Raw genomic sequence first — 25,703 nt, 5'->3', positions numbered from 1 at the left:
GGACAAGAAGTCATACTGGCAGACTGCTGGAAGAGACTAGGTCAGACTAAGACAGGCTCAGTAAAAGACAAAAAAGACATTCTTATCCATTCTTATGGTGTCTATCCTACTGAGACCAAGGCCCATCCAAAGGACCTCCAGAAAGCTATCCCAAACATTACACATGGGGGTAAGATTAGAAGTCATGATTTACAAAAGTGATGGTATTTTGTAGATTAAATTATTTAGTCAATAAAATGTAATATATACATTGTGTGTGTATGTATAGATATATGTGTATGTGTAGTGTATGTATATGTAGATATAAAGACATATCTATATGTCGTCTCTTCATTGCATTCCTGGAGCAATTTATTGAGAGGGTTTCAGTTCTTGGAGTTGAAAAAACTGCTGAGCTGTTGTCTGAGCTGGAGGGTTCTAAATTAAGCCACTAAGCAATCCATATTTGGGATCAATAGAGGACAGGATAATAACCAAGGGAACTGAAAAAAAGGGAGTGAATTAAACAGGGAAAAGTAAGTTGTTCTAGTGTCATGTAAATCATTTTTTTATCATAGCTTTTTATTTACAAGATATATGCATAAGTAATTTTTCAGCATTGACAGTTGCAAAACCTTTTGTTCCAATTTTTCTCCTCCACCAGATGGCAGGATGACCAATACATGTTAAATATGTTAAAGTATATGTTAAATACAATATATGTATACATGTCCAAACAGCTATTTTGCTGCACAAGAAGAATCGGACTTTGAAATAATGTACCATTAACCTGTGAAGGAAATCGAAAATGCAGATGGACAAAAATAGGGGATTGGGAATTCTATGCAGTGGTTCACACTCATTTCCCTGAACTCTTTCACTGGGTGTAGCTAGTTCAATTCGTTACTGTTCTATTGGAACTGATTTGTTTCATCTCATTGTTGAAAAGGGCCAGGTCCATCAGAATTGATCATTATACAGTATTGTTGAAGTAGATAATGATCTGGTACTGCTTATTTCACTCAACATCAGTTCATTTAAGTCTCTCCAGGCCTTTCTGAAATCTTGCTGGTCATTTCTTACCGAACAATAATATTCCATAACATTCATGTACTACAATTTATTCAGCCATTCTCCAATTGAGGGGGTAAATCATCTCAGTTTTAACAATCATTTAATAATCCTCTATATATTCTAATAAGGACACAAGATGCCTCCCAAGTGATGAAAAAGTTTCTGAAAATCAGATTTGGAGACACTACAGAAGACGCCTACTTTGAACTAACATTAAAACTGTTATTGGCAGAATCTTCAGTGCTGATCTTAAATAAGGAATTGGAGGGAAGGGAATACGCATTTATATAGTTCTTCCTCCATGTCCAACTTCTGCTGAGACGATCTGCCATTATAAGTACGATCATGGTCTATAAGCCTATAAACAAGGAGAACTAAGGAGTTTCTAGTTAGGACAAGTAACGTTGAAACTGCGCTGAAAAGCAAAAGTTTAGGATTTTGTTTTCCACACTAGAAGATAACAGCCAGGGACTTGGGTGAGCTAGGAACCTGAATTTGATGAGTGATTGAGCCTAGCCCAACTCGTTTGCAGACAATGCAGACATTTCACCGTATCTTAATAATAGCTGACAATTCAACAATTGGGAAACATTTTTTGTTGATTCGTTTGATTCTCAGGAATAATCCTCTAAAGTAGTATAAGTCCCCTAAAGGACTATGTTCAAATTCGGGGCCCCAAGCAATGTTGACACATATATAGCTGTAAAATAAACCCGAAGCAGCAAAGGTGATTCTCAGGTCCACCACAGAGATTTGAGGGGTATTTAGGCAAAATAACTAAAAACATCTGGCACGTAGAGCGCATTAAGATTACTAATTAAGCCCTTGCAAATTTAATTAAACATTTAAAAAATGATTGACACACATCTTATCTTCACACAACCCCGGGGGGGTCGATGCTGCTACCATCACCCCCATTTCTCAGCTGAGGAAACAGCCTAGCGTCCCCTAATTCGTAAGGGTCTGAAGCTGGATTTAAACTCCAGGCTCAGTCTGAACACTTTCCTATACAAAGCGTTTATTAAGGGCCGATTACACCTCTCACATATCTCATTTAATTCGACAACAGATGTCCCATTTGCTGGGGTTGGTTTGGAACTCACGTCTGCAAGATTAAATTTGCGCATCCTTCTCTCCACGATCCCACCTAGCGGTTGGGAAGGAGGGAGACAAAAGCAGAAAATGAGCTAACTTGAAGGCAACACTCCAGCCTCCAGCCTGAGATTTAAATGGAATCGATCGCTCGAGGCTCCTCCCGTTGTGCCTGGGCGGCCGAAGATACCGAGAGAAAGAAAGAGATAGATTGAAGAGGTCTGGGGAGCATCGGAGCGCGGCGCCAGGTGAGAAAAGGGGAAACGCGGGGGGGAAGGCGGGTGATTCCGGAGCTTTGTGACTGCGCTTTTCTCCGAACTCCTGTGGAGAGCCCCCCGCGGCAGATGGCGGGGCGGGAGGGAAATCAGAGAGCAGCGGGAAATGCGCGCGCGTCGGGCGTGCTGGAGGAGACCTCGCGCAGCCCCCGGCATGGGGGAGGGGAGGGGGGCGGGGCAGACCGAGCGGCCTTGCTGCCACCTGCTGGGCCCCCGCCTTAGCCCGTCCCTCCCCCAGAGGCTTTGCGTTATCCCGGGCGTCTCTGCCCTCAGCAGCCCCTCCCCCAGAGTCAGGGCGGATCCCGCGCTGCCCGCCGCTCCCGGTGCTAGACCCGGGGGTGTGGCCGGAAGTAAAGCGGCGCCTGCTTTCGAGGAGCTTCCCTTCTCCGGGGGAAGGCCCCGAAGTAGGGCTACCCCCGGCATCAGCGGGTAGCACAGGGGCCAGAGAACTGCATTCGGAGTCAGAGACACCGGAGTCGGGCTTTGTTCCTCGTGTGAGCTCTCCCGTCCCGGTTTACCTTCTTAGAACGAGGTTGCCTTTGATGGCCGCCGAGGAGAGGCCGCTCCAAGCTTATCCTTTTTTTTATTGACCGCTTACGTCGCGCTCGTTCTTAAAGAAACGGACAAAAATGACGCATCCCTTCCCCGAGGGAACTTGCTTTTTACTGGAGGGAAACAACGTTCAAACTAATGGGTACATACAAAAGACATACTTGGCACGTTTGCCAACGGGGGAGAGGAGCGGACGAAGGAGATAGACAAAAGGAGTTGCTTGCTCTCAAGTTACAAAGCATGCATTAAGTCTCTGCCTATTCGGTAAACATTAAGCGCCTACTATATGCCAGGCACTGGGCTAAGTTTGACACAACTTTGGGAGGTGGGCGATATCGCGCCCATTTTACAGTTGAGAAAGATGAGTCAGACAAGTTAAGTGACTGTTCAAGGTCACACAACTAGTAAGGGCATGAGCCAGATTTGTTTTTTTATTTATTTATTTTTTATCTAATAGCCTTTTATTTACAGGTTATATACATGGGTAACTTTACAGCATTAACAATTGCCAAACCTCTTGTTCCAATTTTTCACCTCTTACCCCCCCCCCACTCCCCCAGATGGCAGGATGACCAGTAGATGTTAAATATATTAAAATATAAATTAGATACACAAGAAGTATACATGACCAAAACATTATTTTGCTGTACAAAAAGAATCAGACTCTGAAATATTGTACAATTAGCTTGTGAAGGAAATAAAAAATGCAGGTGGGCATAAATATAGGGATTGGGAATTCAATGTAATGGTTCTTAGTCATCTCCCAGAATTCTTTCTCTGGGCGTAGCTAGTTCAGTTCATTACTGCTCCATTGGAAATGATTTGGTTGATCCATGAGCCAGATTTGAACTTGTCTTCTTTCACTCCTGCCTTTTAGCCACTAGTTGACATCTGAAAGGAAAACATTATTGGGGATCTGAAGTTATCTCTTAGTTTAGAGAAACATCCCAAGTTACTGGGAACCTGGCTTTCTCAGTCATTCTAACTGTTATGCCACAGTTCTCTTTAACTGTTCTGACTCAGTTTCCCTGAACTAGTTTCCTTTGTCTGAGTTTCCTTAACTGTTCTGTCAAATCCCCTTAGTCAGAAAAACCCACTCTGGTCCGGTAAGATTGGGAACCGTTTACTCTAATTGTTAGCAAGATAAACAAGAGAGCAGAACTCCTGACTTTTTCCTGTCCTCAAGAATTTACAACATCCCTCAAGACCTCACTGACATCTTTATCTCTAGGTATTCAGACATCCCCCATGCTGACAGAAGTTCTCCCGGGCTTCTTACCTTTCTTTGTCTCTAGAGGGTATTTAAGAGCTTGAGATAACGCCCATTCAGCGCTGGGTTCTTTGAGATGACAGTCTCCTCCAGCCCTGGGACCAACATGGATTCCTTGGTCCCAGTATATCTTGATCTCTATCTGACTGGATAATTAGAGACGAGAGTCCTGCCCAGTCAATTATACTCTCCAATTAATAAAATATTGAAAACTCTAATCTCTCTTCTGCCTCAGTTTCTCCAGCATTACATATGGAGTCTGAATTTTTATGTAAGAATTAATTGTGAGAACTTGGAGGAATAATTATGGATAGCTAGTAGGATTTTGGATACTATGGGCATTCTAGATTGTGGAATATTCACATCTAAATAAAGCTTTCTACCCTTCAAATCTGCCAGCTATACCTGGAAGCTTTTATAAGAATTCTAGATTAACATGAGCTACAAAACCGTGCTATTCCAAAAAATGGGCAGAAAGGAAGTTTTTGGAAAACTCTTTGTGACTGATGGTACATAAAGAGAGCATTCCTGTTAATTATAGTAATGCAGTTTTAGTTGGGAAATGTTAGTGATATAATGAAACAGTTTATGTTTCTTAAAACTTTCAAATAAGCTATCTTTTTTTTTTTTTTTTACAATTGCATTTTCATATCTAAGGTCATTAAATTTCAGAATTGGGAGCAATTTTAGGAGTCACCCAGGCCAATTGTCTTGTTCTCCAAATAAGAAATGTCTATCTGCCCTGATTCCTTTGCAGATGGGGTAATTCACAGAAGTATAACAGTACATATAACACTGAATTTTTCAATGTATTGATTAGGAAATTGCTGGATTGTTTTTTCTTTTTTTCTTTAAAAATTATTTATTATAGAACAGCTCTCTGGGAGGGAGGGAAGGAAGAAGGGAGAGAAGGAAAAGTAGAAGCTGGGAGAAATCTAGGTAAGAGAAAAACAAAAGAAATAAATTTTTAAAAATCTTAGGTAAAAAGACTGCTCAAGTCACAAAACTATAGTAAATGAGAATGAGACTGGGGACTAGAGGTAGAATTTTCTGGCTCTTAATCTTATCTGTATCTTATCTAGCTACTCTGTCATTCAATGTTTAAAATATTTAATTTTTTTCTTCTCTCCTTTTGTTAAATTATTAGATGTTTCTAATAAGTCTTTTTTTTAACTTATAGGAAGAAGAAATTATTCAAGCAAAGAACATGAAACAAAACAGTTCCAATTTTTGTCACTTCAGAATTAGAACATCAACATTGCTCGGTTTTATATGAAACAGCCTGCGTTGAATAATTACTTGATCTTAAAATGTCAGACAAATCTCCTGAAGAAAAAAGACCTCGTAAAAGTTTGTCAAAAAGTAAAAATCAGAAGAATGAAACCAAGGCTAAAAAAGGGCTATTCAAATCCAATTCTATTTTTTCATTTTTTAATAATGCACCCCCAGTCAAACTTGCTTGTCCTATCTGTGGCCAAATGGTGCCAAGATATGACTTAAATAGGCACATTGATGAAATGTGCCAGCAGAACAATAATGAAGTACTTCAAATTGATAGAACAGAATTTGACAGCTCAGTAAATCCAAATCTATCTCCAGCTAATTTATCCAAAACAACCACAGGATGTATACCTCCAAAGCAATCTTTACCTCCCCAGATAAATTTGAGCTCCCCCATTAAAAGTGATAATGTAAAAAGTGATATGACAGAGAAAATCAGTCCATACTTTAAAAATAGTGGTAACTTAGTAAACAATAGTCAAGAGGAACTAAAACAGCAAACAATGAAAATTATTCCCTTAGGAAGCCTGTCATCAAAATTATCCAAGCGATACATAGAAACTAAAAAATTAATAGCTAAAAATGAGAGACTAGAAAAACATGAAGTTCTGAAGACACAAAGTTTGATGCATCTACCTGTTAAAGAAGTAGAAGCTAATTTAATCACAGATAGGGATGAAGAACAGGTTTTGGGAAATGGATCTCAAAAGGAAAATATTTTTATTTCTGAAAAGTCTTCTGGGTGCTTTAATAAAGAAAGCACTGCTTCTGAATATACCTCAGAAGATAAAGAAATATTAGAAAATGAAAATCAGACTGATACCCAAGAATATGGAACATCGGTACCCACTCTTGACTTTATGGATAAAACTTGTGGTAGTAAATTGTCAGCTTCAGAGAATATTCTTAAGATTGAGAAGATTTTTGAAGTTGTGGGTAGTAAAAGTAGAAGCAATATTATAGTACAATCAACAGAATATAATCAAGTAATTATGACTGATGTCTCAGAAGGCCAAACTCAGTGGTCCCAAAATGCTTCCCCACCTACTAATTTGGCAGTGAAATGTAATAGTCATGGAAATACTTATTCTGAAAGGGACAACACAAGAACACTTCTGAAAGAAAGTCACATTGACTTAAAAAATGAAACCATTCATGACTCTGCTTTTTTGGAGCTGGAGCCAGATGATGATGAATCAGAAAAAGCAAATCAGGATAGTGGTAACTTGGACTTGACTTCTGATTTTTCAGAACATCCATATTATCTTAGGAATTTTCTTATGGTACTAAAAGCAGTTTTTGAAAATGAAGATGATCTGAAGCTCTTTGATGAACAGGATAAGGAAATCATAACAAAGTTTTTAAAACTATCAGGTATCCAAAAAAAAACCTCCCAACAAAACAAAAGACTATTTCTTCTTGTGGGAAAGAATTGTTTCAGTTGTACTTTCAAAGTTCCATTTGCTTTTAGAATCTTAGTAAGATTATATTTATATTATAAATGGTATCTTCTTAAGGTTAGCAATGTACTAATAATAGCTTATTCATTAGGATTCTTGATCATAACACTATGTATGTAAGGGAATGACACCTGTATTTACTAATACTTTTATAATATATGTCGCATAAGTGATAGTGTGATTTTAATGAAAGATTCAATTTATTAAGTCATACAAAATATTTGACATAAAATGGACTCAGCTTTTTTTTAAAAAAAGATCAATCTCTTAGAGAAAAGTATAAACTATTATTTAGCAAGAAAAAAAAAAGTTGGGGAGAAGTCTGCTATTTTATTTTATTTTTTACTCTCCTACTCTTTTTGCAAATACTATTTTAGTTAGCTTGGACATTGGGCTTATTTTTAAGTAAAGGTAAAAAGGAAATGGAAAATACAGAGTCATAACAGTAATAAAAATAAGTTTTTAAAATTTTTAACTTGTCACTCTATTCATGGGAAGTCAGTTGTATTCAGAATTGAATAGTCCAAATTTGAAGGAAAAGTTACTTTTAGATTTCTTATGTAAAAAAGAATGCCCACATAAAAATGAGACATCCCTGTAGTTGCAGAAAGCTGGCTTTGTCCTTGCTAGCCTCTAGAGTAGAGATAACCCACATTTGCATTGATGTCATACAAGTGGCTAATAATATTTAAATATTGCTCCATGCACAAGGGTTTATAATAATATTTAAAACTTGCTGATGAACAAGAATTCTTTTATAGACCTCATTGTGGTAATCATTTTAGTGTTCCCTAATTGTTTTATATCTTAACATGTAAAACATTTCTTTAGGGGATAATTGTTCCCTATTATCTTCCCTGCATCCCCTTCTAATTCTTTCACTCACAATAGAAGAATGGACATAATGATGTCAAGTTTACTATCCTATCAAGATTGTTCAGAATTCTACTGTGTGGTGCAGACTGAATTAATGAGAATTATCATGAATTCAGTTTGCTTCATTTGTATGCTTACATTATATGCTGTTGTATGCTTCATTATAATTCACAAGTATGACCATTTTCCCTAATGAAAGTTCTACATGTTTAGTTTTTATGCACCTCTCAGAGGTACATCTTTTATAATCATATTTCTTTTTGTTATTTGAAATCCACTTCTAATTGTTTTTGTTGTTTTTATAAAATATGAGAAAGAAATTGTTAATTCCTCAGACAAGGAGTAGAATCTTAGAGCTCCAAATAATATTAGAGATAATATAGCCTTGCCTCATTTTGCAGATGAGAAAATTGGGGCCCAGAGAATGTGACCTGTTAAGATTACAAAAACTATGTAGTTTTTGTAGGGAATGTATGTCCCTGTCTTAGAGACAGAATAACAAATTCTGCTTCAGAAAAGATAACTTTTCTGGCTCAAAATTCTTTTATCTTATCATCTCTTCCAAAAAGAGATGGAATATTTCTTAGAAGAGAACTTTAATTCCATTATTAAATTCCACTGCAGAATAATCAAAGTCATGAGATAGATGGTGCAGTAGAGGTAGTACTGGACCTGGGTTAGGAAGATCTGAACTTGGGTCTGGCCTCAGAAACTTATTGAGTAAATCACTTAACATCAGCCTTAATTTCCTCAACTGTAAAACATGGATAATAGCACCTTCCTCCTCCAGGGTGGTCATGAGGTTCAAATGAGACAATATCAAATGAGACAAAATTGCACGGTACCTGGCACATAGTAGGCACTTTGTAACTGCTAGCTACTAGTAAATCTATAATATTATTTTTATGAAGAAAGTTAATATATATATTTTTTCCCTCCTTATTTACTGCAGCAAGTGGGCAGAAATTATATGTAAGACTTTTTCAGCGCAAGCAAGTTTGGATAAAAACTAATAAGATAGATTATGGAGAGATTGGCCAAGATTTATCACCAGCGATTGAAGAATTAAAGCAAGTAGGCTTTCTGCAGACAGGTATGATTAGTAATAAGAAATGTTAAATGAGTATAATACTTGAATTGCTTTTAGATTAACACTAATACAACACTGTATTTTTTGTTGGTAATCAGTAAAAATTAATTCCTTAGTTATTTGAATTATTGGCAGTTTCACTCTTCTATTTGGGATAACTAATTATTTTAAACTAAGGTTGATCAAAGCTCAGATTAAGAATGCTGAGACAGCTAAAGATTGTCTGCTATTATATGATTCCTCTTGATGCTGGTATACTTGAAATAAAGAAAAATAACTATTACCAAGGCCCACAGAAAGGAAGAATTTATCTGTTTTTGATTTCTCCCTCTGTCAGGAATCTGAGTTGCTCCTCAGAGATGCTCACTACTTGTTGGAATCCTAGTGTTAACTCAGCTTGAAACAAGGTGATAATTCAAGGGAGATGTTAGAATTCTAGTGTTAACTCAATGGAATTGAAACAATGCTTACTGGTTCACACCTTAGAACCAATCCTTAGGAGGCGATAAGTCCCTAATACTGATAGAAACAATGCTTGTGTTCACACCTTTAGAGAGCTCTCATAATCAAGAAGTATTTAAGTACTCATTGGAGCCCACAAGTATGGGAGATTCACAAAGTTAACTTTGTAACTTTGTGAATTCACACCTCTCTTGAAGCTCTTAGGGCCAGAGAGCACGCTGGGAGGAAACCCATAATTCCACTCTCATATCCTACAATCCCACTCTCGGAGAAGGAGCATAAATAGAACTTCAGAGAGCCAATCAAGTGAGTTACTTCGGAACATTGCCAGAGGTCGGAGAGGAGCACTCTGGGAGATTGAGAGCCAGAAGCTCTCTCTCTAAGAGGCAAGACAGATTCATTTCCAACTTTTACCTTGGTGCTGGCTGGAGGCTGAAGAAAGCAGAGGCAGAAGCAAAGGACAAAGCTGCAAGAGCTCTTAGAACCAAGGAGAGAGAGAGAGAGAAGCCTCTAAGACAGCTAACCGGGCTATGTTGGAGACAATAAAAGATCTGAACTTTTAGCACCTGGCTGCATTTGGGTGATTATTACTTTTAACTGAAACTAAGGCTGCCTCCAGAAAACCTCCCCAAGAAACCTGCTCCCAGAGAAAACCATTATATTTTAAAGAAGAAAAACACCACAACTATTCTTGATAGTAGAATTAAAAACTCCAATTTTGAACCAAGTTGAAATTAATAACATTGTTGTTTGCTTTTTAACTTTTTTACCACATTATTTTCATCTTCTAAAATATTGAGTGGATAGATGAAAAAGTATTTATTAAGTGCTTAAGAATACAATAGATCTTGAGGATGCAAATAGAAAAAGTAAGACTATCCTTGTTCTCAAGTAGCTCACAATCTAATTAGGGAGACAGCACATATAGAAGACTTCAGTTTTATGTAAGTACAAAGGCCTAGAAGTCTTCAAGATCTGCGTCACTTGGTGCATGACAAGGTCCAGAAGACCTTAGGGTATATTATCCATGACATTGTTGTTGAAAGATTGTGTTTGTAGAAGCCTGACCTGAAGTTTAAATACTTATTCCACTTTAAATTCTTATGCTTTTTACTTTTGTAGAATCTGAATTACAAGATCTCTCTGAAGTACTTGAACTACTTTCTGCTCCTGAGCTAAAAACCTTAGCAAAGATATTTCATTTGACAAATCCCAATGGACAGAAACAGCAACTGCTGGACACCTTTTTCAAGCTGGCCAAACAGCGTTCTGTCTTTAGTCTGGGCAAGACTCAGCCTGGCATTGGTGCGGTGATTTTGAAAAGGTACCATTATATTTTAATACTTCCATTTGCCTTTATGAGTTAAAGAAATAGTGCTTTCACATACTATATTCATTGTAGAAATCAGGTGCTTATTTTAACTGGTTTGAAAAGGCCCGAAAGAACTGTAATTTTTTTTTTCCCCTTAAGGTTACAAGACCATTCCTAGCTTGACTATACAGGCAATATTTTTTAACATTGTAGATTTTTTCAAAGGAGAGGCAAAATCTTCTGTTTTCAAAAACAGAGGAAACAGATGATAGAGCATTCATCCAGGATCAACCTGAGTTTAAATGGGACCTTAGACACGTACGTGTAACTCTACCCAAGTCACTTAAACTTGATTGCCTCCAATAAAACAAGAGAGGAAGCAACATGGCATAGTGGATAGAGAACCAGCATTTTTGCCAAGAAAGTCTAGAGTTCCAAGACTGCCTCTGATACATTATATGTGTGTCTCTAGTCGCTTATCTTCTCAGTGCCCAGGGAACTCTTAAAAACAGAAGTTGCCTTATTAGTGAAAAGTTTCCTCAGTTGTTCTCTGTAATGATGAATCACATCTGGTCAAATAAATAAGGTAGAATGCTAATTCCTGTCAAAGAATAAAAAATAATAAAACAAATAGGGCATTGAGTGAGTTGTATCATGTAATGAACATATTTAAATATTTTTATTAAAGTTTTTTATTTTCAAAATTTTATAGACATATATATATATATATAGATATGTATAGATATATTTTTGTATATAGATAATTTTCAACATTCACCTTTGCAGAATCTTGTGTTCCAAATTTTTTTTTCTCCCTTCCTCTCCACGCTCTCCCCTAGAGGGCAAGTAATCCAATAATGTATTGAAATCTTATCTTGGCAGAAATTTTCATACTTCAATAAGATTTTAGTATAAAAAATTCAGTACAATCTTCAACAGCCCTTATATTTTAATATGCTATCTTTCCTGAGCATATATGCCCAGGAAACTTTATTTTTCTTGCAGTAATATTTTTAATCATTATTTATGACATGTCAGATATATTTTAACGTTAGGAATACATGAATAGAAACATAAATTACTATCTTAAATGAAAATAAAATGGATTTTTTTTATTAAAACCTTTTTCCAAAGACATATAGATTTAAATCTAAATCTATATCTATATCTATATATAAAGGATCATCCTTTTGAAAATGGTCTCAGTTCTGACAATTTGTATTTTGCCCTATTTTCATAGTAACCTATGCATGTGAAAATGAGGGCCTATTACTTCACTTAAGAATTTTACCCATTCTATTTTGATTATTAAAATTATTTTGACCTTTAGACATGGATTTTCCCCACTAAATTTGTTTTAGTGTTTAGTTGTTTAGAACATCTGAAAAAATGTTCCACTAAATCCATATTTGTGAATATTTTCTATTACTGCTCGATGACCTGAAGCTGCAAAGAAGGCTTTAGAAATGTTTATGATTTTTCTAACATTATTTCCCATTGCAATTTTTTAACTTTGCTCCTTATGTAAGTAACTTCCAACTTCTAGAGTACCAAGAACTAGATTTTTTTTATATGAGATTCTCAAAAGGTCTCCCATTTATCAATACATATTCCTGTCAATGATATATTTTGCAGCTCATCTCTGCCAGCTCAGGTGAAATACTTTTAAATTGGCATTTTTAACAGAAATTGTGTTTTCCTTGAGATAAAGCATAGAGCTAGCAGTGCTATAAAATTGGAAAGAAACTAGTAGATTTGTGTATTCTACTGACCCGTGCTAAGTCAGTTGAGTTGTTTGAGTCTCAGCTTTCTTGTCTGTAAACTAGTGATAGCATCTGTCTCGCAATGAACTTGTGAGAATTAAGTGAGATAATGTGCATCAAAGGCTTAAGTTAAATATTGCAGAGGCTTCTGGAAGGAGAATCATAAGCATTCGAAAGAAGCAGCCTCTCCATCCACACAGAAAAACCCCCAACCAAGTGGATGAAGAATGTTTACTGTCCAGATTATGACCTACAGTTGGATGGATGAGTCAGAACTTGTCTAGCAGTATATGTGTGTATTTCATACACACACATGGACTGCATCAAAGATGAGTATCACATAGAAAGTAGTGGAGAGAGTGTGAGCAGGCAGAATCACACAAGAGAAAAAGAACTTTGAAGAACAGGAAGAAAAGATGCCATCAGGGAGATGTTTGACTCAAAGAAGGTCTGGTAATGTGGTAGGAGCAAGGGATGACTCCTGGGCAGACTGGGAGCAGTACTCATGTCCTTGCAATGGCACAAGAAAGAAAGGCAGGCCACTAGTGTTTGGGACTTCTGTGATAAACTTAGGGAAACACATGTGTAGGAATTGGGCAGGACAGATAGCAATCTGCATGGTTGAAGGGGACATTCAAATCTTTAAAATAATGAATCCATTAGAATATTATTCAAAATGAGAAGATAAAATGATGTATTTTATACCAAGAAAACCAAAAACTTTTCAGGCTAAAAAAGTTATTGATGGCATGTGCTAAGGTTAATTGATTATAGAATGTGAAATAATTAAAGTATTATAAAGTTCCTAAGTAGATATAGAGTATTGGGCCGAGAGTTAGGAAAACTCATTTTCCTAAATTCGAACATGGCCTCAGACATTTACTAGCTGTGTGACCTTGGGTAAGTAACTCAACCCTATTTCCTCAGTTTCTTCATTTGTAAAATAAACTGGAGAAGGAAATGGCAAACCACTCTACAGTATCTTTGCCAAGAAAACCCTGAATTGGGTCATGAAGAACAACAACAAGATTCTTAGGTATCTTCTATATATGCAATACTTTCTTACATTATCCTATTTCATGCTCTCCAAAGCCTTACTAGTAAATATAAATTCTGATAGCCTACTTTGCATGACACTGTGGTTTTCAGAGTGTTTTTTAACTATGTATGAAATCTCATTTGGTCCTTATAAGCAACTCTGTGAAGAAGGTATAGGTACTAGCATTATTTTTGCAAATGACAAAGTTCAGGCCCAGAGAAGCTAAGTCATTTACCTAGTGTAAATAACATAACCGATTAAAGCCAGATTTAGAACCCAGATCTCTTAACTCCAAATTCCCTGTGCTTTTCACCACATTAGATTAGATTATAAAAGAAAGGAGGTCAGGACACTTGATTACTAATCTTGGGAAGAGGTTTGTTTCTTTGGCAATGTTATTTTATAATCTTTAGTCTACCTTTAGTATAGTATATAGTATGCAATATATATACTATACTCTCTCTCTCTCTCTCTCTCTATATATATATATAAAAACACACATATGTACATATATGTATATATATAAATTCTAGTATTAAATTTCTAGTAAATAGAAATACTAATTTTTTATTTAGTATAGAAATTTGCAATCGTTAAAAATTATTGTACAATTTTCTGTTTAGTTGCAACAGAAAATGTTTTTTATTCTATTGCTGTAAAAATAAACATTTATACTTTATATATATATATTATATATATATATATATATGTGCTTATACATGTATATGTGCATGTGTATTTTTTCTTTAAAACAAGATATACTATCAGGGAGCAATTAAAATGTCTAAACATCTTGCTGGGTTGTAGCTGTTGGTTTGATCATATTATTGTTTCATTTTACATATAAAGATGCTTTAAAAGGATCACATCTATCTGTATATTATTCATACTCATACTTTCAAAGCAGTTTAAATTTTACAAAGTACTTTCCTGATAACAGTGCTAAGAATTAAGATAAATAGTATTATGTCTATTTTACATGAAAACACATCCATTTGCAGAAAATTGAGGCTCTTGGTGGTTAGACAACTTATCCATAATCACTCAGTAATAAATATAAGAGTTGGAATTTGAATCCAGGTCTTCTGGTTCTTAAGATCAGTACTCGTAGTATTTTCCCAACCTACTTCCTTTTACACTATACTTTGTCATTGCTTCAAGAAAAAAAAAATTCTGGGTAATGGATTTTTTTTTTTTTTTTTTTTTGCACAGTAATCATTTCTTGATACACAGTTACTTCCCCATAAATCCTCTCTTGGCACTAAAAAACTCCCAAACTCAGCAATAGCATGAGACAACATTTGCAGTATTTCACATACAGTATTCCTCTCTACTGAAAGGAAAGAAATAGTTTGTCATTGTCCTCCAGGATCAGTAGTTATGTTTTTTAATCTGGGTTCAGTACCCTTTCATGTTATTTTTTGTTGTGGGCAGGTCTGTCCTTCCACCTCAGTTTGGCTTTCATTACTGTGTATCAGCTTATACAAACTTGTCTATGTTTTTCCAAATTCATTATATTTGTCAATGTTATTAGCATAATAGCATTTCATTTTGATCATATTCCATAATTTGCTCAGCTACATCCTATTTGATGGGCCCCTGCTTTTTTTCAAATGTTTTATCCTCACATAAAGTTCTGTACTTCCTCAAGGGATCCCTGCAAATAGCTGTGCAATAGAGCTAACTCCCAGAGGAGAAAACTGTACTGTATAGCTTGGCTTTCATTTGACTGCTGTATCATTTCCAAGCAAGATGATCCTTCTCTCTATACCAAGAAGTGATAATAACAATCAGAATTTACTTAAATATCTTTCATATATTTGAAAAAGTGATTAGGATCAGGAGTTGAAAATTGCTAATGTTGAACATGTAATTTATTTTACAATTAGTATTAACTATTTTGATATTTCAATATCCAGATTTTTTGTACTTCAGAATGAATATAAACTCTTTAGGGTTTTTTTTTTTTTTTAACTTCTTTTCTGATAATATAATTTTGAGCAATTTGTATTTATTATCTTATATCTAATATATTTAAAGTAGCAAAAATAAACATACATCATATATGTTCTTTCTAGGGCAAAGGATTTAGTAGGACAGTCTGTAAGAATTTCTAACGGTCCTCGGGCTGTATTTTCCCGTATTTTGCTGCTATTTTCATTGACTGATTCAGTGGAAGAAGAAGATGCTGCTTGTGGTGGGCAAAGCCAACTTTTCACAGTACTAATGGTCAACCTAGGCCGAATGACTTTTCCCAGTTATACAATAAATAGGAAAACACCAATCTTCCAAGATAAAGAAGATCTTATCAGGTAGGATTAAGTAAAGTGACTGTAATAGTTAATATGTTTTTGATTGCCAGTATTATTCAGAATAAAAACAAGCTTTTGAATTTTTTTGTTTCATATATAGAAATGACTTTTGTAAGTACATGAACTATATAGAAACTATGTAGACATCTATTTAGCTCTGCATCTTATAATTCTTCTGGTGAGTGAATTACTTTATGAAACAAAATGGATTAACTCTTCTAGGTCACTAGAGTATTAGTAAATGAATGCTACAAAAATAAGCATTTTTTGCCTCTAAGTAATACTGACTAGCATGGACTACTATGTTTTTTCTAACTAAAAAATTGATCTTGGAATGAAATTAAGTATAAAACATGGATTAAATCATTCATTTTTATACAAATGTTTTCTTCACTTGGCTTTTCATTATGACTTTTTTAAAACATCAGATATGCTTCAGCTGCTCATATGTTGAATGATATTTCTACTACCATGGTTAATGGAAACTGGAAGGAAGCTAATGAGCTCTGCAAATGTGCAAAAGAGGATTGGAACAAGCTAAAAAATCATCCATCCCTAAGGTAATAGCTAATAGTTATGTTTGCAAATGCACATCCCAATGAGCATGCTCAGTTTATATAAGACTTTTTGGGAGAGGGAGGTGGGCATAAAGACCATGTGGATTAATTATGTGGTCAAACCTAAAATAATGGGAAACATTACATTTCTTGCTTATTTAGAATTGTGTGAAATGGAAATAATCCAAAAGCTTAAAATGAACTCATATAAGAAGGTGTACTTTTCTGAGTGCCAACAATTCATGGGAACAATAATCTGTTTTTCACTTGTTTGTCATTTAATTGGCTGCAAACCAGTCAGCTGAATTTGAAATGCAGAAGAAACAAAGAAATGGTGCAGAGGTTATGGGAAACATACAAAGTTTATTCATCAAATGGAAATTCAAATGGGTGCAATTTTGCAGATGAAACTAGGGTCATCAGCTATTTAAAAATTCCATGTGATCAACGTAAGAGGTCTCTTCATATTTTATGACAGTTACTGAATTTCTCCACTATATAAGTATTATAAAGAAATTATATTTTGTTCATTCTTTTTGCCATGCAATATTTATATAATATTCCTCAATGAAATCCTTTTATTTTTAGAATATTTGGAGCATCAATCCCATAAGGAAATAGTTTTTATTTAAAAGAACTACTTATCCACATAAGAAAGGTTATTCTTTGGGAAAATAACCCTGGTTAACAGACTTTGGCTTGTAGTGAATAAATGGTGAGCCGCCAGTAGAATGACCCAAGGATACTGGTTCTTTTGTTTCATGGTGTAGGGAGCTAGCTCCCCTCACTGATGCAGATCAGCAGCTGTTCTACAGCTTAGAGTCAGGAGACTTGTCTGGGATCCTGAGAGAAGTGACTTGCTTAGTGTCTCACAGCCATCGCGCATGTGATTTGGGTGAGATTTGGGCCCACTTCTTGCTATCTCTGAGGTCAGAGCTTTATTCATCAAGCAGGGCTGCATCTTAAAGATGTGAAGATATCTCTTAAAAACCTACACAGAGAGAATTTCATTTGTATTTGTACTTAGCATCTGGAAAAGCATATATGGCTGAGGTGAATAATGGGTGTTTTTGTTTTTAAGTCTTTCAGCTTATTTTTTAAATGTTTGATAACTGTTTCTTTTTTTTGTCTGAAAATCCCATCTCGATGTCCTTCATTTAAGTCTTATTCTGATGCCTAATCCTGGCATTGAGGTGATCTTGGACTCATGGAACACAAGTTCTATCTGATCCTGCCAATGTGGAAATGCTTTAGTGTAGATTTGATAAAACGCTATTTCCCAAGAATCTCACCCCCACAAGGCGTATTTTAAATACTATCACTAAAAGGATGGGACATCAAATGACAATTGTTTTTTTTTTTTAGTAATAACCATTTAGTTAAGGGGAAGGAAATCAACATTTATATAGTACCTCCTCTATGTCAGGCATGGTGCTGATGCACCATTATTATTATCATCTTATTTAATCCCCAAAACAACTCTGCAAAGTAGGAGATATCATCCCCATTTTTATAGTCAAGGAAACTAAGGCAAACGGAGGTCAAATGGCTTGCCCAAGGTCACATAGCTGGTATCTGAGGCCAGATTTGAACTCTGGAAGACCTGATATTAAGACCAGTACTCTAATCACTGTGCCACCCAGATACCTTTAAGTAATCATTGGAGTAGTGTCCATTCTGAAATTCCAGGTGTGTGCATGAATCATCAAACCTGTAAGTTACATTAAATTCTTGGTATGACAACTGTATTCTAGATACCATGAAGATTTACCTCTTTTCCTGCGGTGTTTTACTGTTGGGTGGATTTATACAAGGATTTTCTCGAGAGCAGTTGAAATACTACAAAGATTACACATGTATGAGGTATGTTTTGAATACTTTTCTGCTCTCTTAAGTTATATAAATGCTAAGATTATGGAAAAAATCAGATTTATGCATATGATTTAATCTTAATTTGCTATCAAGTAGACTAGCTCTGAATTTTTTCATATATTTTTGTAGTCAGTAGTAATATACTTTATATAATATATGTACTTCACAGGATTTTTTTTGAGGGGATGAGGTGGAAGGAAGAGAAGAAGAGAGATCATAAAATTACTAACCATTATTGGAATCCTTATTTTGTTTTTTCTTGTGATGAATGAATGAATGAAAAGTTTGAAAGACATAATGTCTGGGAAATTAATAACAAATTTTATTAATTAAGATTAGCAGATTAATTAATAAAATGATAGTCATTTGTCTTTCATAAATCAAAACAAACATTGGGACCACTGAAAATGTGTTATACCTGAGGGTGGAAATTAACCCGGCTTAGTTAATGTCTACCCCCTCATTCCATGTTAAGGATTATTTCTCTCACCTTACTCTGATGAATGGTTCTAACAGGATGTACATGATAAAAAGAAAGATAAAAAAGGAAAGGTAAAATACAAACTTAATATAAGAATAAACTCGCATCTCAACCATTTTTCGCCATGTATCATGGATTATTCAGAAAGGAAATAACTGGAAATAAAAAAGCATGGAAAAAACAAGAAATTGACTTTATGCTTATATCAAAAATAGTTTGTGAGAACTGTTAAGGTTTGCTTCTGTTTTTTGGCATTTCAAAATTGAAAAAGGTCATTATAAAAAGATGACTTTATATGTTAGTAAAGAATGACTATAATAGTTGCACGTGGGCTAGTTTGCTCAACTGACCAGAGTATGGTAGTTTGAAAGCACTATTTTGCCAGGGGCTAGTCTGCATGACCTGGAGAGAAGTTGTGAAAAGTTAATATGTACAAGCCACAATCCTGAAACCTGGCTGATCTTCTCAGCACTTGATTACAAAGATGTTTGATGAAAAATATGATTGTCCAGTTCATCATACATGAAAGATAACTCAGAATGTATGTAAAGTGAATAATGTATTAGCAGCTTCATCTTTGGGTGGAAATGTGACTCCATTTTGCAATGTTAACTGATGTAGATTTAATTCATCTTAAATCAGTTTTCTAAATGAAAGCTTTTTTTCCTATAGGAAGCAGTTGAGGAACTTAAAAATCTTTTATCACAAAAAATATATTGTCTTGAGAGCAGAGGTCGATGGTGGGACAGATTGGCACTTAATTTACATCAACATTTGAAACGCATTGAACAGGTATCATTATTAAATAATATTAAATTTTTAAAAAATATATAATCAACTACTGTGCTAAAATTTTAAAAAAACATTTAAATCTTTTAAGTACTTGAGTATTACTCTTGGAAAAAAATGTTGTAATTAAAATACTAATTTCTTTGTTGAGTTGTTTCTGTTTGTCCATCCTCCTCCTGTCCTCCAAGAAAATTTCATAAGGATTCTAAAGAAAATTTTCAAATAGAAGTCTGATACATATTGTTAATAAAAACTAATTTTAAATTGCATTGTCCTGTAGGCAGAACTTGTTATATGCCCTCCAATAGAGCATATGTCAAAACTGTTTTGATATTTTTCATTATATCCCCAGTTCTAGCACATAATAACTACTTAAGAAACGCTTACTGAATTGAATAGAAGATATTCTTATGAAAGTTATAGACATCCCAGTCAACTTAAATGTGGAATAATTTGTTTTGGGAGGGTAAATATGTTAAGGAATAAACTCTCAATATTACTTAATACAATATTACTTAATAATTACTTAATCCAAGCAACTACTTGAATAATTTTATTGAAATATCAAAATAATAGATTAAACTGAGTCATTATTTATTTATCAGTTATATGCAAAAAAAAAACACTGTGGGGGGTAATAGAGATAATATAATACTTTTTCTGCTTTCAAGAAGCTTGCAACTTAACTCATTGAAGAAATAAGGCATGGATATGCAGAAATAACAGTTCTAGACAAAGATGCTGGAGTGGTTTACCATTTCCTTCACTCATTTTACATATGAGGAAACTGAGGCAAACTGGATTAAGTGACTTATCCAGGATCACTCAGCTAGTGTTTGAGGCTGGATCTGAGCTAAAATCTTCCTGACTCCAGGCCTGGCTTTATATCCAGTGTGTCACCTTGTTGCCTCTAACAACAACAACAAAGAGGAATTTGGTAATTATTAGAACTATATGTAAGAGTTAAGAATGAGGCTCTATAGGGTTCTAGGGACATAGACTTTTGTTGGAAGAGAACTTGAGAATTTGTCTAGTCCAACTCTCAACTTGCAGAGGACCCAGAAATCCCAGGATAAGAGGCAGAGTGAAGATTCGAACCCAGGTCCTCTAAGCCTAATTCCAGGTCTCTCTTCATTGTAGCACTTCTTTCTGGATGATTAGAGAAGGCTTTCTGAAAAAAGCCATTTTGAGCTGGGGTTTGAGAGTGGGTGGGATTTCAACAGACTAAAAGCAAAGGTAGGGGTTAGTTTGGACAACAAGCTGGAACCTAAGAGGGCAGATGGTGAAATATGGGTTGAAGCCAGAATGTGGCACTGAATGCCAGGCTTCTGGGCTGTTTTTGGTCAGCATTACGATCTAAACTTTTGGAGGGCAAGGACCATTATTTGTTTTAGTCAGAAGCATATATGATGAATTGGAAGAGGAAGACACTTAAAGGTGGAAAAAGCAATTAGAAAGCTCTTTGTCCTAACTGAGAGAAAAGCCTGAACTGAAAGGTGGAAGTGGGATGGATAAGAAAGACATCTTGGAGGCATAGGGAGCAAGGAAGTTGGAAGGAGCCAGAGATGAAAACCAAGCTTTTCTCCTGAGTGTCTGGAAGAATGAACAGAAACAAGCAATGAATCCCGAGTGGGTTTGGAGAGTCAGAAGTGGGGAAGGCATTGTGTTTGGATATATTGTATCTATGAGAGATCTCAGGGAGAAGAGAGAAGGGGCAAAGCAGAAGTGAACAAACACTTATAAACATTTTCTATGTGTCAGGCACCAGCTTCTCACAGCAACCCATGTGAGAAAGGTGCTATTATTATCCCCATTTTACAGTTGAGGACTGAGGCAGACAAGATTAAGTAACTTGCCCAGCTCACACAACGAGGTAGTTTCTGAGGGTGGCTTTGAACACAGATCTTTCTTATATCAGGATCAGGGTTCTATGCTCTAATTTGAATAGATGATGACAAAATGTAGTACTGCATCTTCTGCCTATTTTCTTCCTATGTTTTTCCATGAGAAAGGGGAAAAAAACAGTTTTGAAATCCTCTATGGTACTTTATCTATAATTTATTAAATGATTAATCTCATACCATTGGATTGGTTCACCTGTTGCTACCCAATACTATGATTAGTAGAGTAGAAGAGCTTTGAAATAGAAAGTGGTTTTGTTGGCTGACATTATCAGAGAGCAGAGTAGGGATGCAAAAAAACTATTAATCACAGCTGAATTGGAACAGTAGCTCTTTGTTTGTCCAATTGTTGGTTTCACCCCCATCTTCATTCCAGTCTTGCATTGGTGTTGAATACTTGAGTCTGATCCTCTTTGGACTTTTGTTTTTTCAATTGGCACATTAAGCAAATTATGATGACTTCAGGGTGGAAAGAACTAACTATGGAATGTGGAAATATTGCATGTTTCTTTAAGCTGCAAATCTAAAACCTGCTCCAAGTGTTTCAAGTGAATAAAAGTTCTTTTCCTCTTTAAAAGCATATAGATAGGATGTTTTGCTTTTTATCTCCTTTATTACCTGCATGCTTTTTTTTTTTTTTTTTTAAACTAGGATGAAAAGCAAAAATGCTCCAGATGCTTCAAAAATCTTTTGGCTTTGTGGTCTTCCTTTCATATACTTGTAAGCTTAGAATGAATACCTAGATTTACATCAGATAATTCCCATGGTTACTTCTCTGAAAATGATTTTGTATACTTTCAGATATTAAGTTTTTTCTCAGCTTTCTTTTTATTGCTAAAGAATCCCAATTCCTTATGTCTTTCCTCATAGGACTTAGTTGACAATCCTTGAATATTCATATTCTAACCTTTCCAAACTTCTCTAGTAACGGAATGAACAACTAGGTAGCATAGACTACAAAGGCAAGGAGGGAGGATTCCTTTGCTAGTCCTATGGGGTTGTGTTTATCCCATACTTTTAAAAATTATGCTGTATTACTGCTTCTGCTTTAAGGGTCTCCTGGTAAATACACATTTAGACAATCTTTTATTATCTTGCATTTGTTATTTAGGTTTTACTGCTCTAAATTTGACTCTAGAAGTGGCTACGTATTTTTTTTTTAATTATTCTGATTGAAAAGGTTTTTAGAAAAAAATTTAGCTAAAATCCAGTTTCTAGTCTTGGCTTTCGTACTACCTATTTATGTAATCATAGGCAAGTTAATCACTTTTGGGCTTCAATTTTCTCTTCTATAAAATGAGGGGGTCGAAGAGAGTTATGGTTATGATTTAGTGCTTATTTAGCACTGTGGTTTCAATGATTCAAAAGTCCTTTTGCAAAGATTTAGTAGCCATTATTGTGCTCTTTCACTGGGTAACATAGGCAACCAGTTAGCATTACACAGTTAATAGGTTGTGCTTCATCATACATTTACTGTGCAAGATTTCGGAGGAGTTTAAGAACTGCATAAAGCAGAATTCAATACAACAGCCTTAATTTTTAAAGTGTTTTTTTTGTTAATTTCCTAGGTTGAATAATTCATAGCACTATTAAACTAATTGAAAGTCTGTCATATTTGAGACTCTCAGGTGTGATTCTATTCTAACCTTATAGGCTATTCAATGTATCACAGAAGGATTGTTGGATCCACATGTAAGAACAGGACATCGTTTTTCTCTTTACCAACGAGCAATGAGACTAAAAGATTCTCCAAGTTGTAAAAAATTCAGCCATCTCTTTCATAAAATGCCGATTATCACTATTAAAGATGTTAACCATGTGAGTAAATTTCATTTAGTTCCCACAGTCAAGATTAAGTGATTGAACTTTTTTTTATAAAGCCATCAACTTAAAAATAATTTTTTGTATCTTTCAGTATAGTGTATATATATATATATATATATATATATATATATATATATATATATATATATAGTATAATATCTTTCTGTTCACATTTTGAATACATTTTATTCTTTTTTCTTGCCTATCTTTATGAGCAGGTGCTCACAGAATGTGATTTACTTGAAACAAAGTCTGGTATTTTTCTTTCTTCCATTCAAGTGAATAAAAGTTCTTAACCTTGTGGTTTTCTTTATGCTATCTAATGAAAGAAGCTTCCTGCAGTATTTTGCTAGTTTTTAAATTCTGAATTGATTCCAGAGCAGTCAATTCCAGCAGTCAAATGGAAGTGGATGGGAAGCGGGAAAACAATAGTATAAACTCTACAGTTCTCATTGTTGTAAATTTATCAGTTACATGTTTATATTACCCCTCAAAAATGTATCTAGTCTACCCATGACCAATTATGAATTAAGAGAACATTTTGTTACTTCATGAAAAAAGTTGTGTTAAGTTAGGCTGATTTGTTTTGATATCTGTTCTAATATTGTTTAGGTGACCATAAAAGGAAAAATGTGTCCCCAAAGTGGAATGGGAAAGTCTGTGTTTCTTATGCAGGAAACTGAGACAGAAGGAGATGAATGTACTCCAACCACAGTCATGTGTTCAGTTGAGGAGCTAGCTCTAGCCTATTACAGGCAAAATGGTTTTGACCAAGGTAATATAACCAACTTTAAAAAACAAGTTTTTAAAATTTCTGTTTTTACATCATCTATATATCCTTTTGTATTAAATCAGTACATTACAAAGTCAGACTTTCGATGACTTCCACTCTGCATAGCAGTAAGGGATGGCATCTTCTCATAGTTCCTCTTTGGTGTTGGGCCTGTTCTTTATAATTCTGCATTTATATTTTGATTATATAAATTTCCATTTATATTGTTGAAGTCATTGTATAGATTGTTATCTAGTTGTTTACTTCACTTTACATATGTCTTTCTGTACTTTCTGTAGTCATCATTTCTCTTTTAAAAAAATTCTTTTTATCTAGTATTTTATTTTTCCCCATTTACATATAAAACAATTTTTAACATTTGTTCTTAAAACTTTGAGTTCCATATTCTCTTCCTTTCTTCTTCTCAATAAGGGGGGAGTTGAGAAGAAGAAAGGAAGAGAAAGAGCACAAAACTTAAAAAAAAGTCTTGTAGTGAAAGAACCCCCCCCCCCCCCAAAAAAAAAAAACTCAAGAAAAATAAAGTTTAAAAAAAAGTATGCTTCAGTTTGTATTCAGACACAATCAGTTCTTTCTTTGGGTATGGATAACATTTTTGTCATAAGTCTTTCAGAGTTGTTTTGTATCATTGTATTGCTGAGAATAGAAAAGCCATTCACAGCTGATCATCTTATAATATTGCTGTTACATTTCACTTTGCGTGAGCTCATGGAAGTCTTTCTGAGAGCATCCTGCTCATCATTTCTTATAGCATAATAGTTTTCCTTTATAATCAGATACCACAGTTTATTCAGCCATTCCCCACTTGATGTACATCCCTTCAATTTCCAATTCTCTGCCCTGAGAAAAGATCTGCTATTTGCCAATCTATTACCTCAAAATTGTTTTAATTTGCATTTCTCCAATCAACAGTGAGTTAGTCTTTTTTTCAGATGACTATGAATAGCTCAATTACTTCATCTAAAAACTTCATATCTTTTGATCATTTATCAATTGAGGAATGGTTTTTGCTTTTTATAAATTTCATTCCCTACATGGTTGAGAAATGAGACTTTGAGAACCTTGCTTCAAAATTCTTTTCACAATTTGTTAAGTATTTCCTAAGTATTATAATAACTACTTTTCTGAGTTTATTCTATTTTCTTTCTCCTTTCACCTTGTCCTTCCTCAAAAGTGTTTTGCTTTTGACTTATGTGGTTATCATTTCATACTGCATAGTAATATTCCATTCCATCCATGCACTACTTTTTGTTTAACCATTTCCCAATCAATGAACATCTTTTCCCTTTTGTTCTGTTTTTTTCTTTTACAACATGACTAAGTTGAAAATATGTTTAACATCATTGCAAATGTGCAACATTTGCTTACCATCTTGGGGGGAGTAGATGGGAGGGAAGAAAGGAAAAAAATTGCAGCTCAAAATCTTACAAAAAATGAATGTTGAAAACTATCTTTACATGTAACTGGAAAAAATAAAATACTATTTACCAAAAAAAGTGTTGCTATAAGGTTTATGGTATATGGAAACTTTCTTCTTGTGAATGGCCTTTGAGAATATGCTTAGCTATGGACGTTCTGTATTAAAAGGCTATAGACATTTTAGTCACTTTATTTGCATAATTCCAAAATGATTAGATTAGATTCACAGATTC

At 34.9% G+C, this 25,703-nt stretch overlaps 1 protein-coding gene across 3 annotated transcripts in view; it reads left to right on the top strand.

The window, feature by feature from the left end:
• The first annotated feature begins 2,232 nt into the window (after positions 1-2,232).
• Positions 2,233-25,703, top strand: part of FAN1 (FANCD2 and FANCI associated nuclease 1) — a 33,544-nt gene continuing 10,073 nt past the window's right edge. The window contains exons 1-10 of one of the 3 annotated variants that reach the window (XM_003755602.4): positions 2,233-2,393; positions 5,423-6,897; positions 8,812-8,952; positions 10,534-10,735; positions 15,604-15,837; positions 16,266-16,397; positions 18,149-18,257; positions 19,420-19,539; positions 23,091-23,255; positions 23,874-24,036. In XM_003755602.4, the coding sequence (XP_003755650.1) occupies positions 5,553-6,897; positions 8,812-8,952; positions 10,534-10,735; positions 15,604-15,837; positions 16,266-16,397; positions 18,149-18,257; positions 19,420-19,539; positions 23,091-23,255; positions 23,874-24,036 (2,611 nt within the window). In that variant the 5' untranslated portion in view covers positions 2,233-2,393; positions 5,423-5,552. Of the gene's footprint in view, positions 2,394-2,804; positions 3,237-5,422; positions 6,898-8,811; positions 8,953-10,533; positions 10,736-15,603; positions 15,838-16,265; positions 16,398-18,148; positions 18,258-19,419; positions 19,540-23,090; positions 23,256-23,873; positions 24,037-25,703 lie in introns of those variants that run through there. The other 2 variants (XM_023497565.2, XM_012542834.3) reach the window with 2 other exon arrangements.

The sequence above is a fragment of the Sarcophilus harrisii genome, chromosome 2 (assembly GCF_902635505.1).
Source record: "Sarcophilus harrisii chromosome 2, mSarHar1.11, whole genome shotgun sequence".
NCBI lineage: Eukaryota > Metazoa > Chordata > Mammalia > Dasyuromorphia > Dasyuridae > Sarcophilus > Sarcophilus harrisii.
Note: the sequence above shows the minus strand (reverse complement) of the source record. Positions and strands in the feature narration are given on the sequence as shown.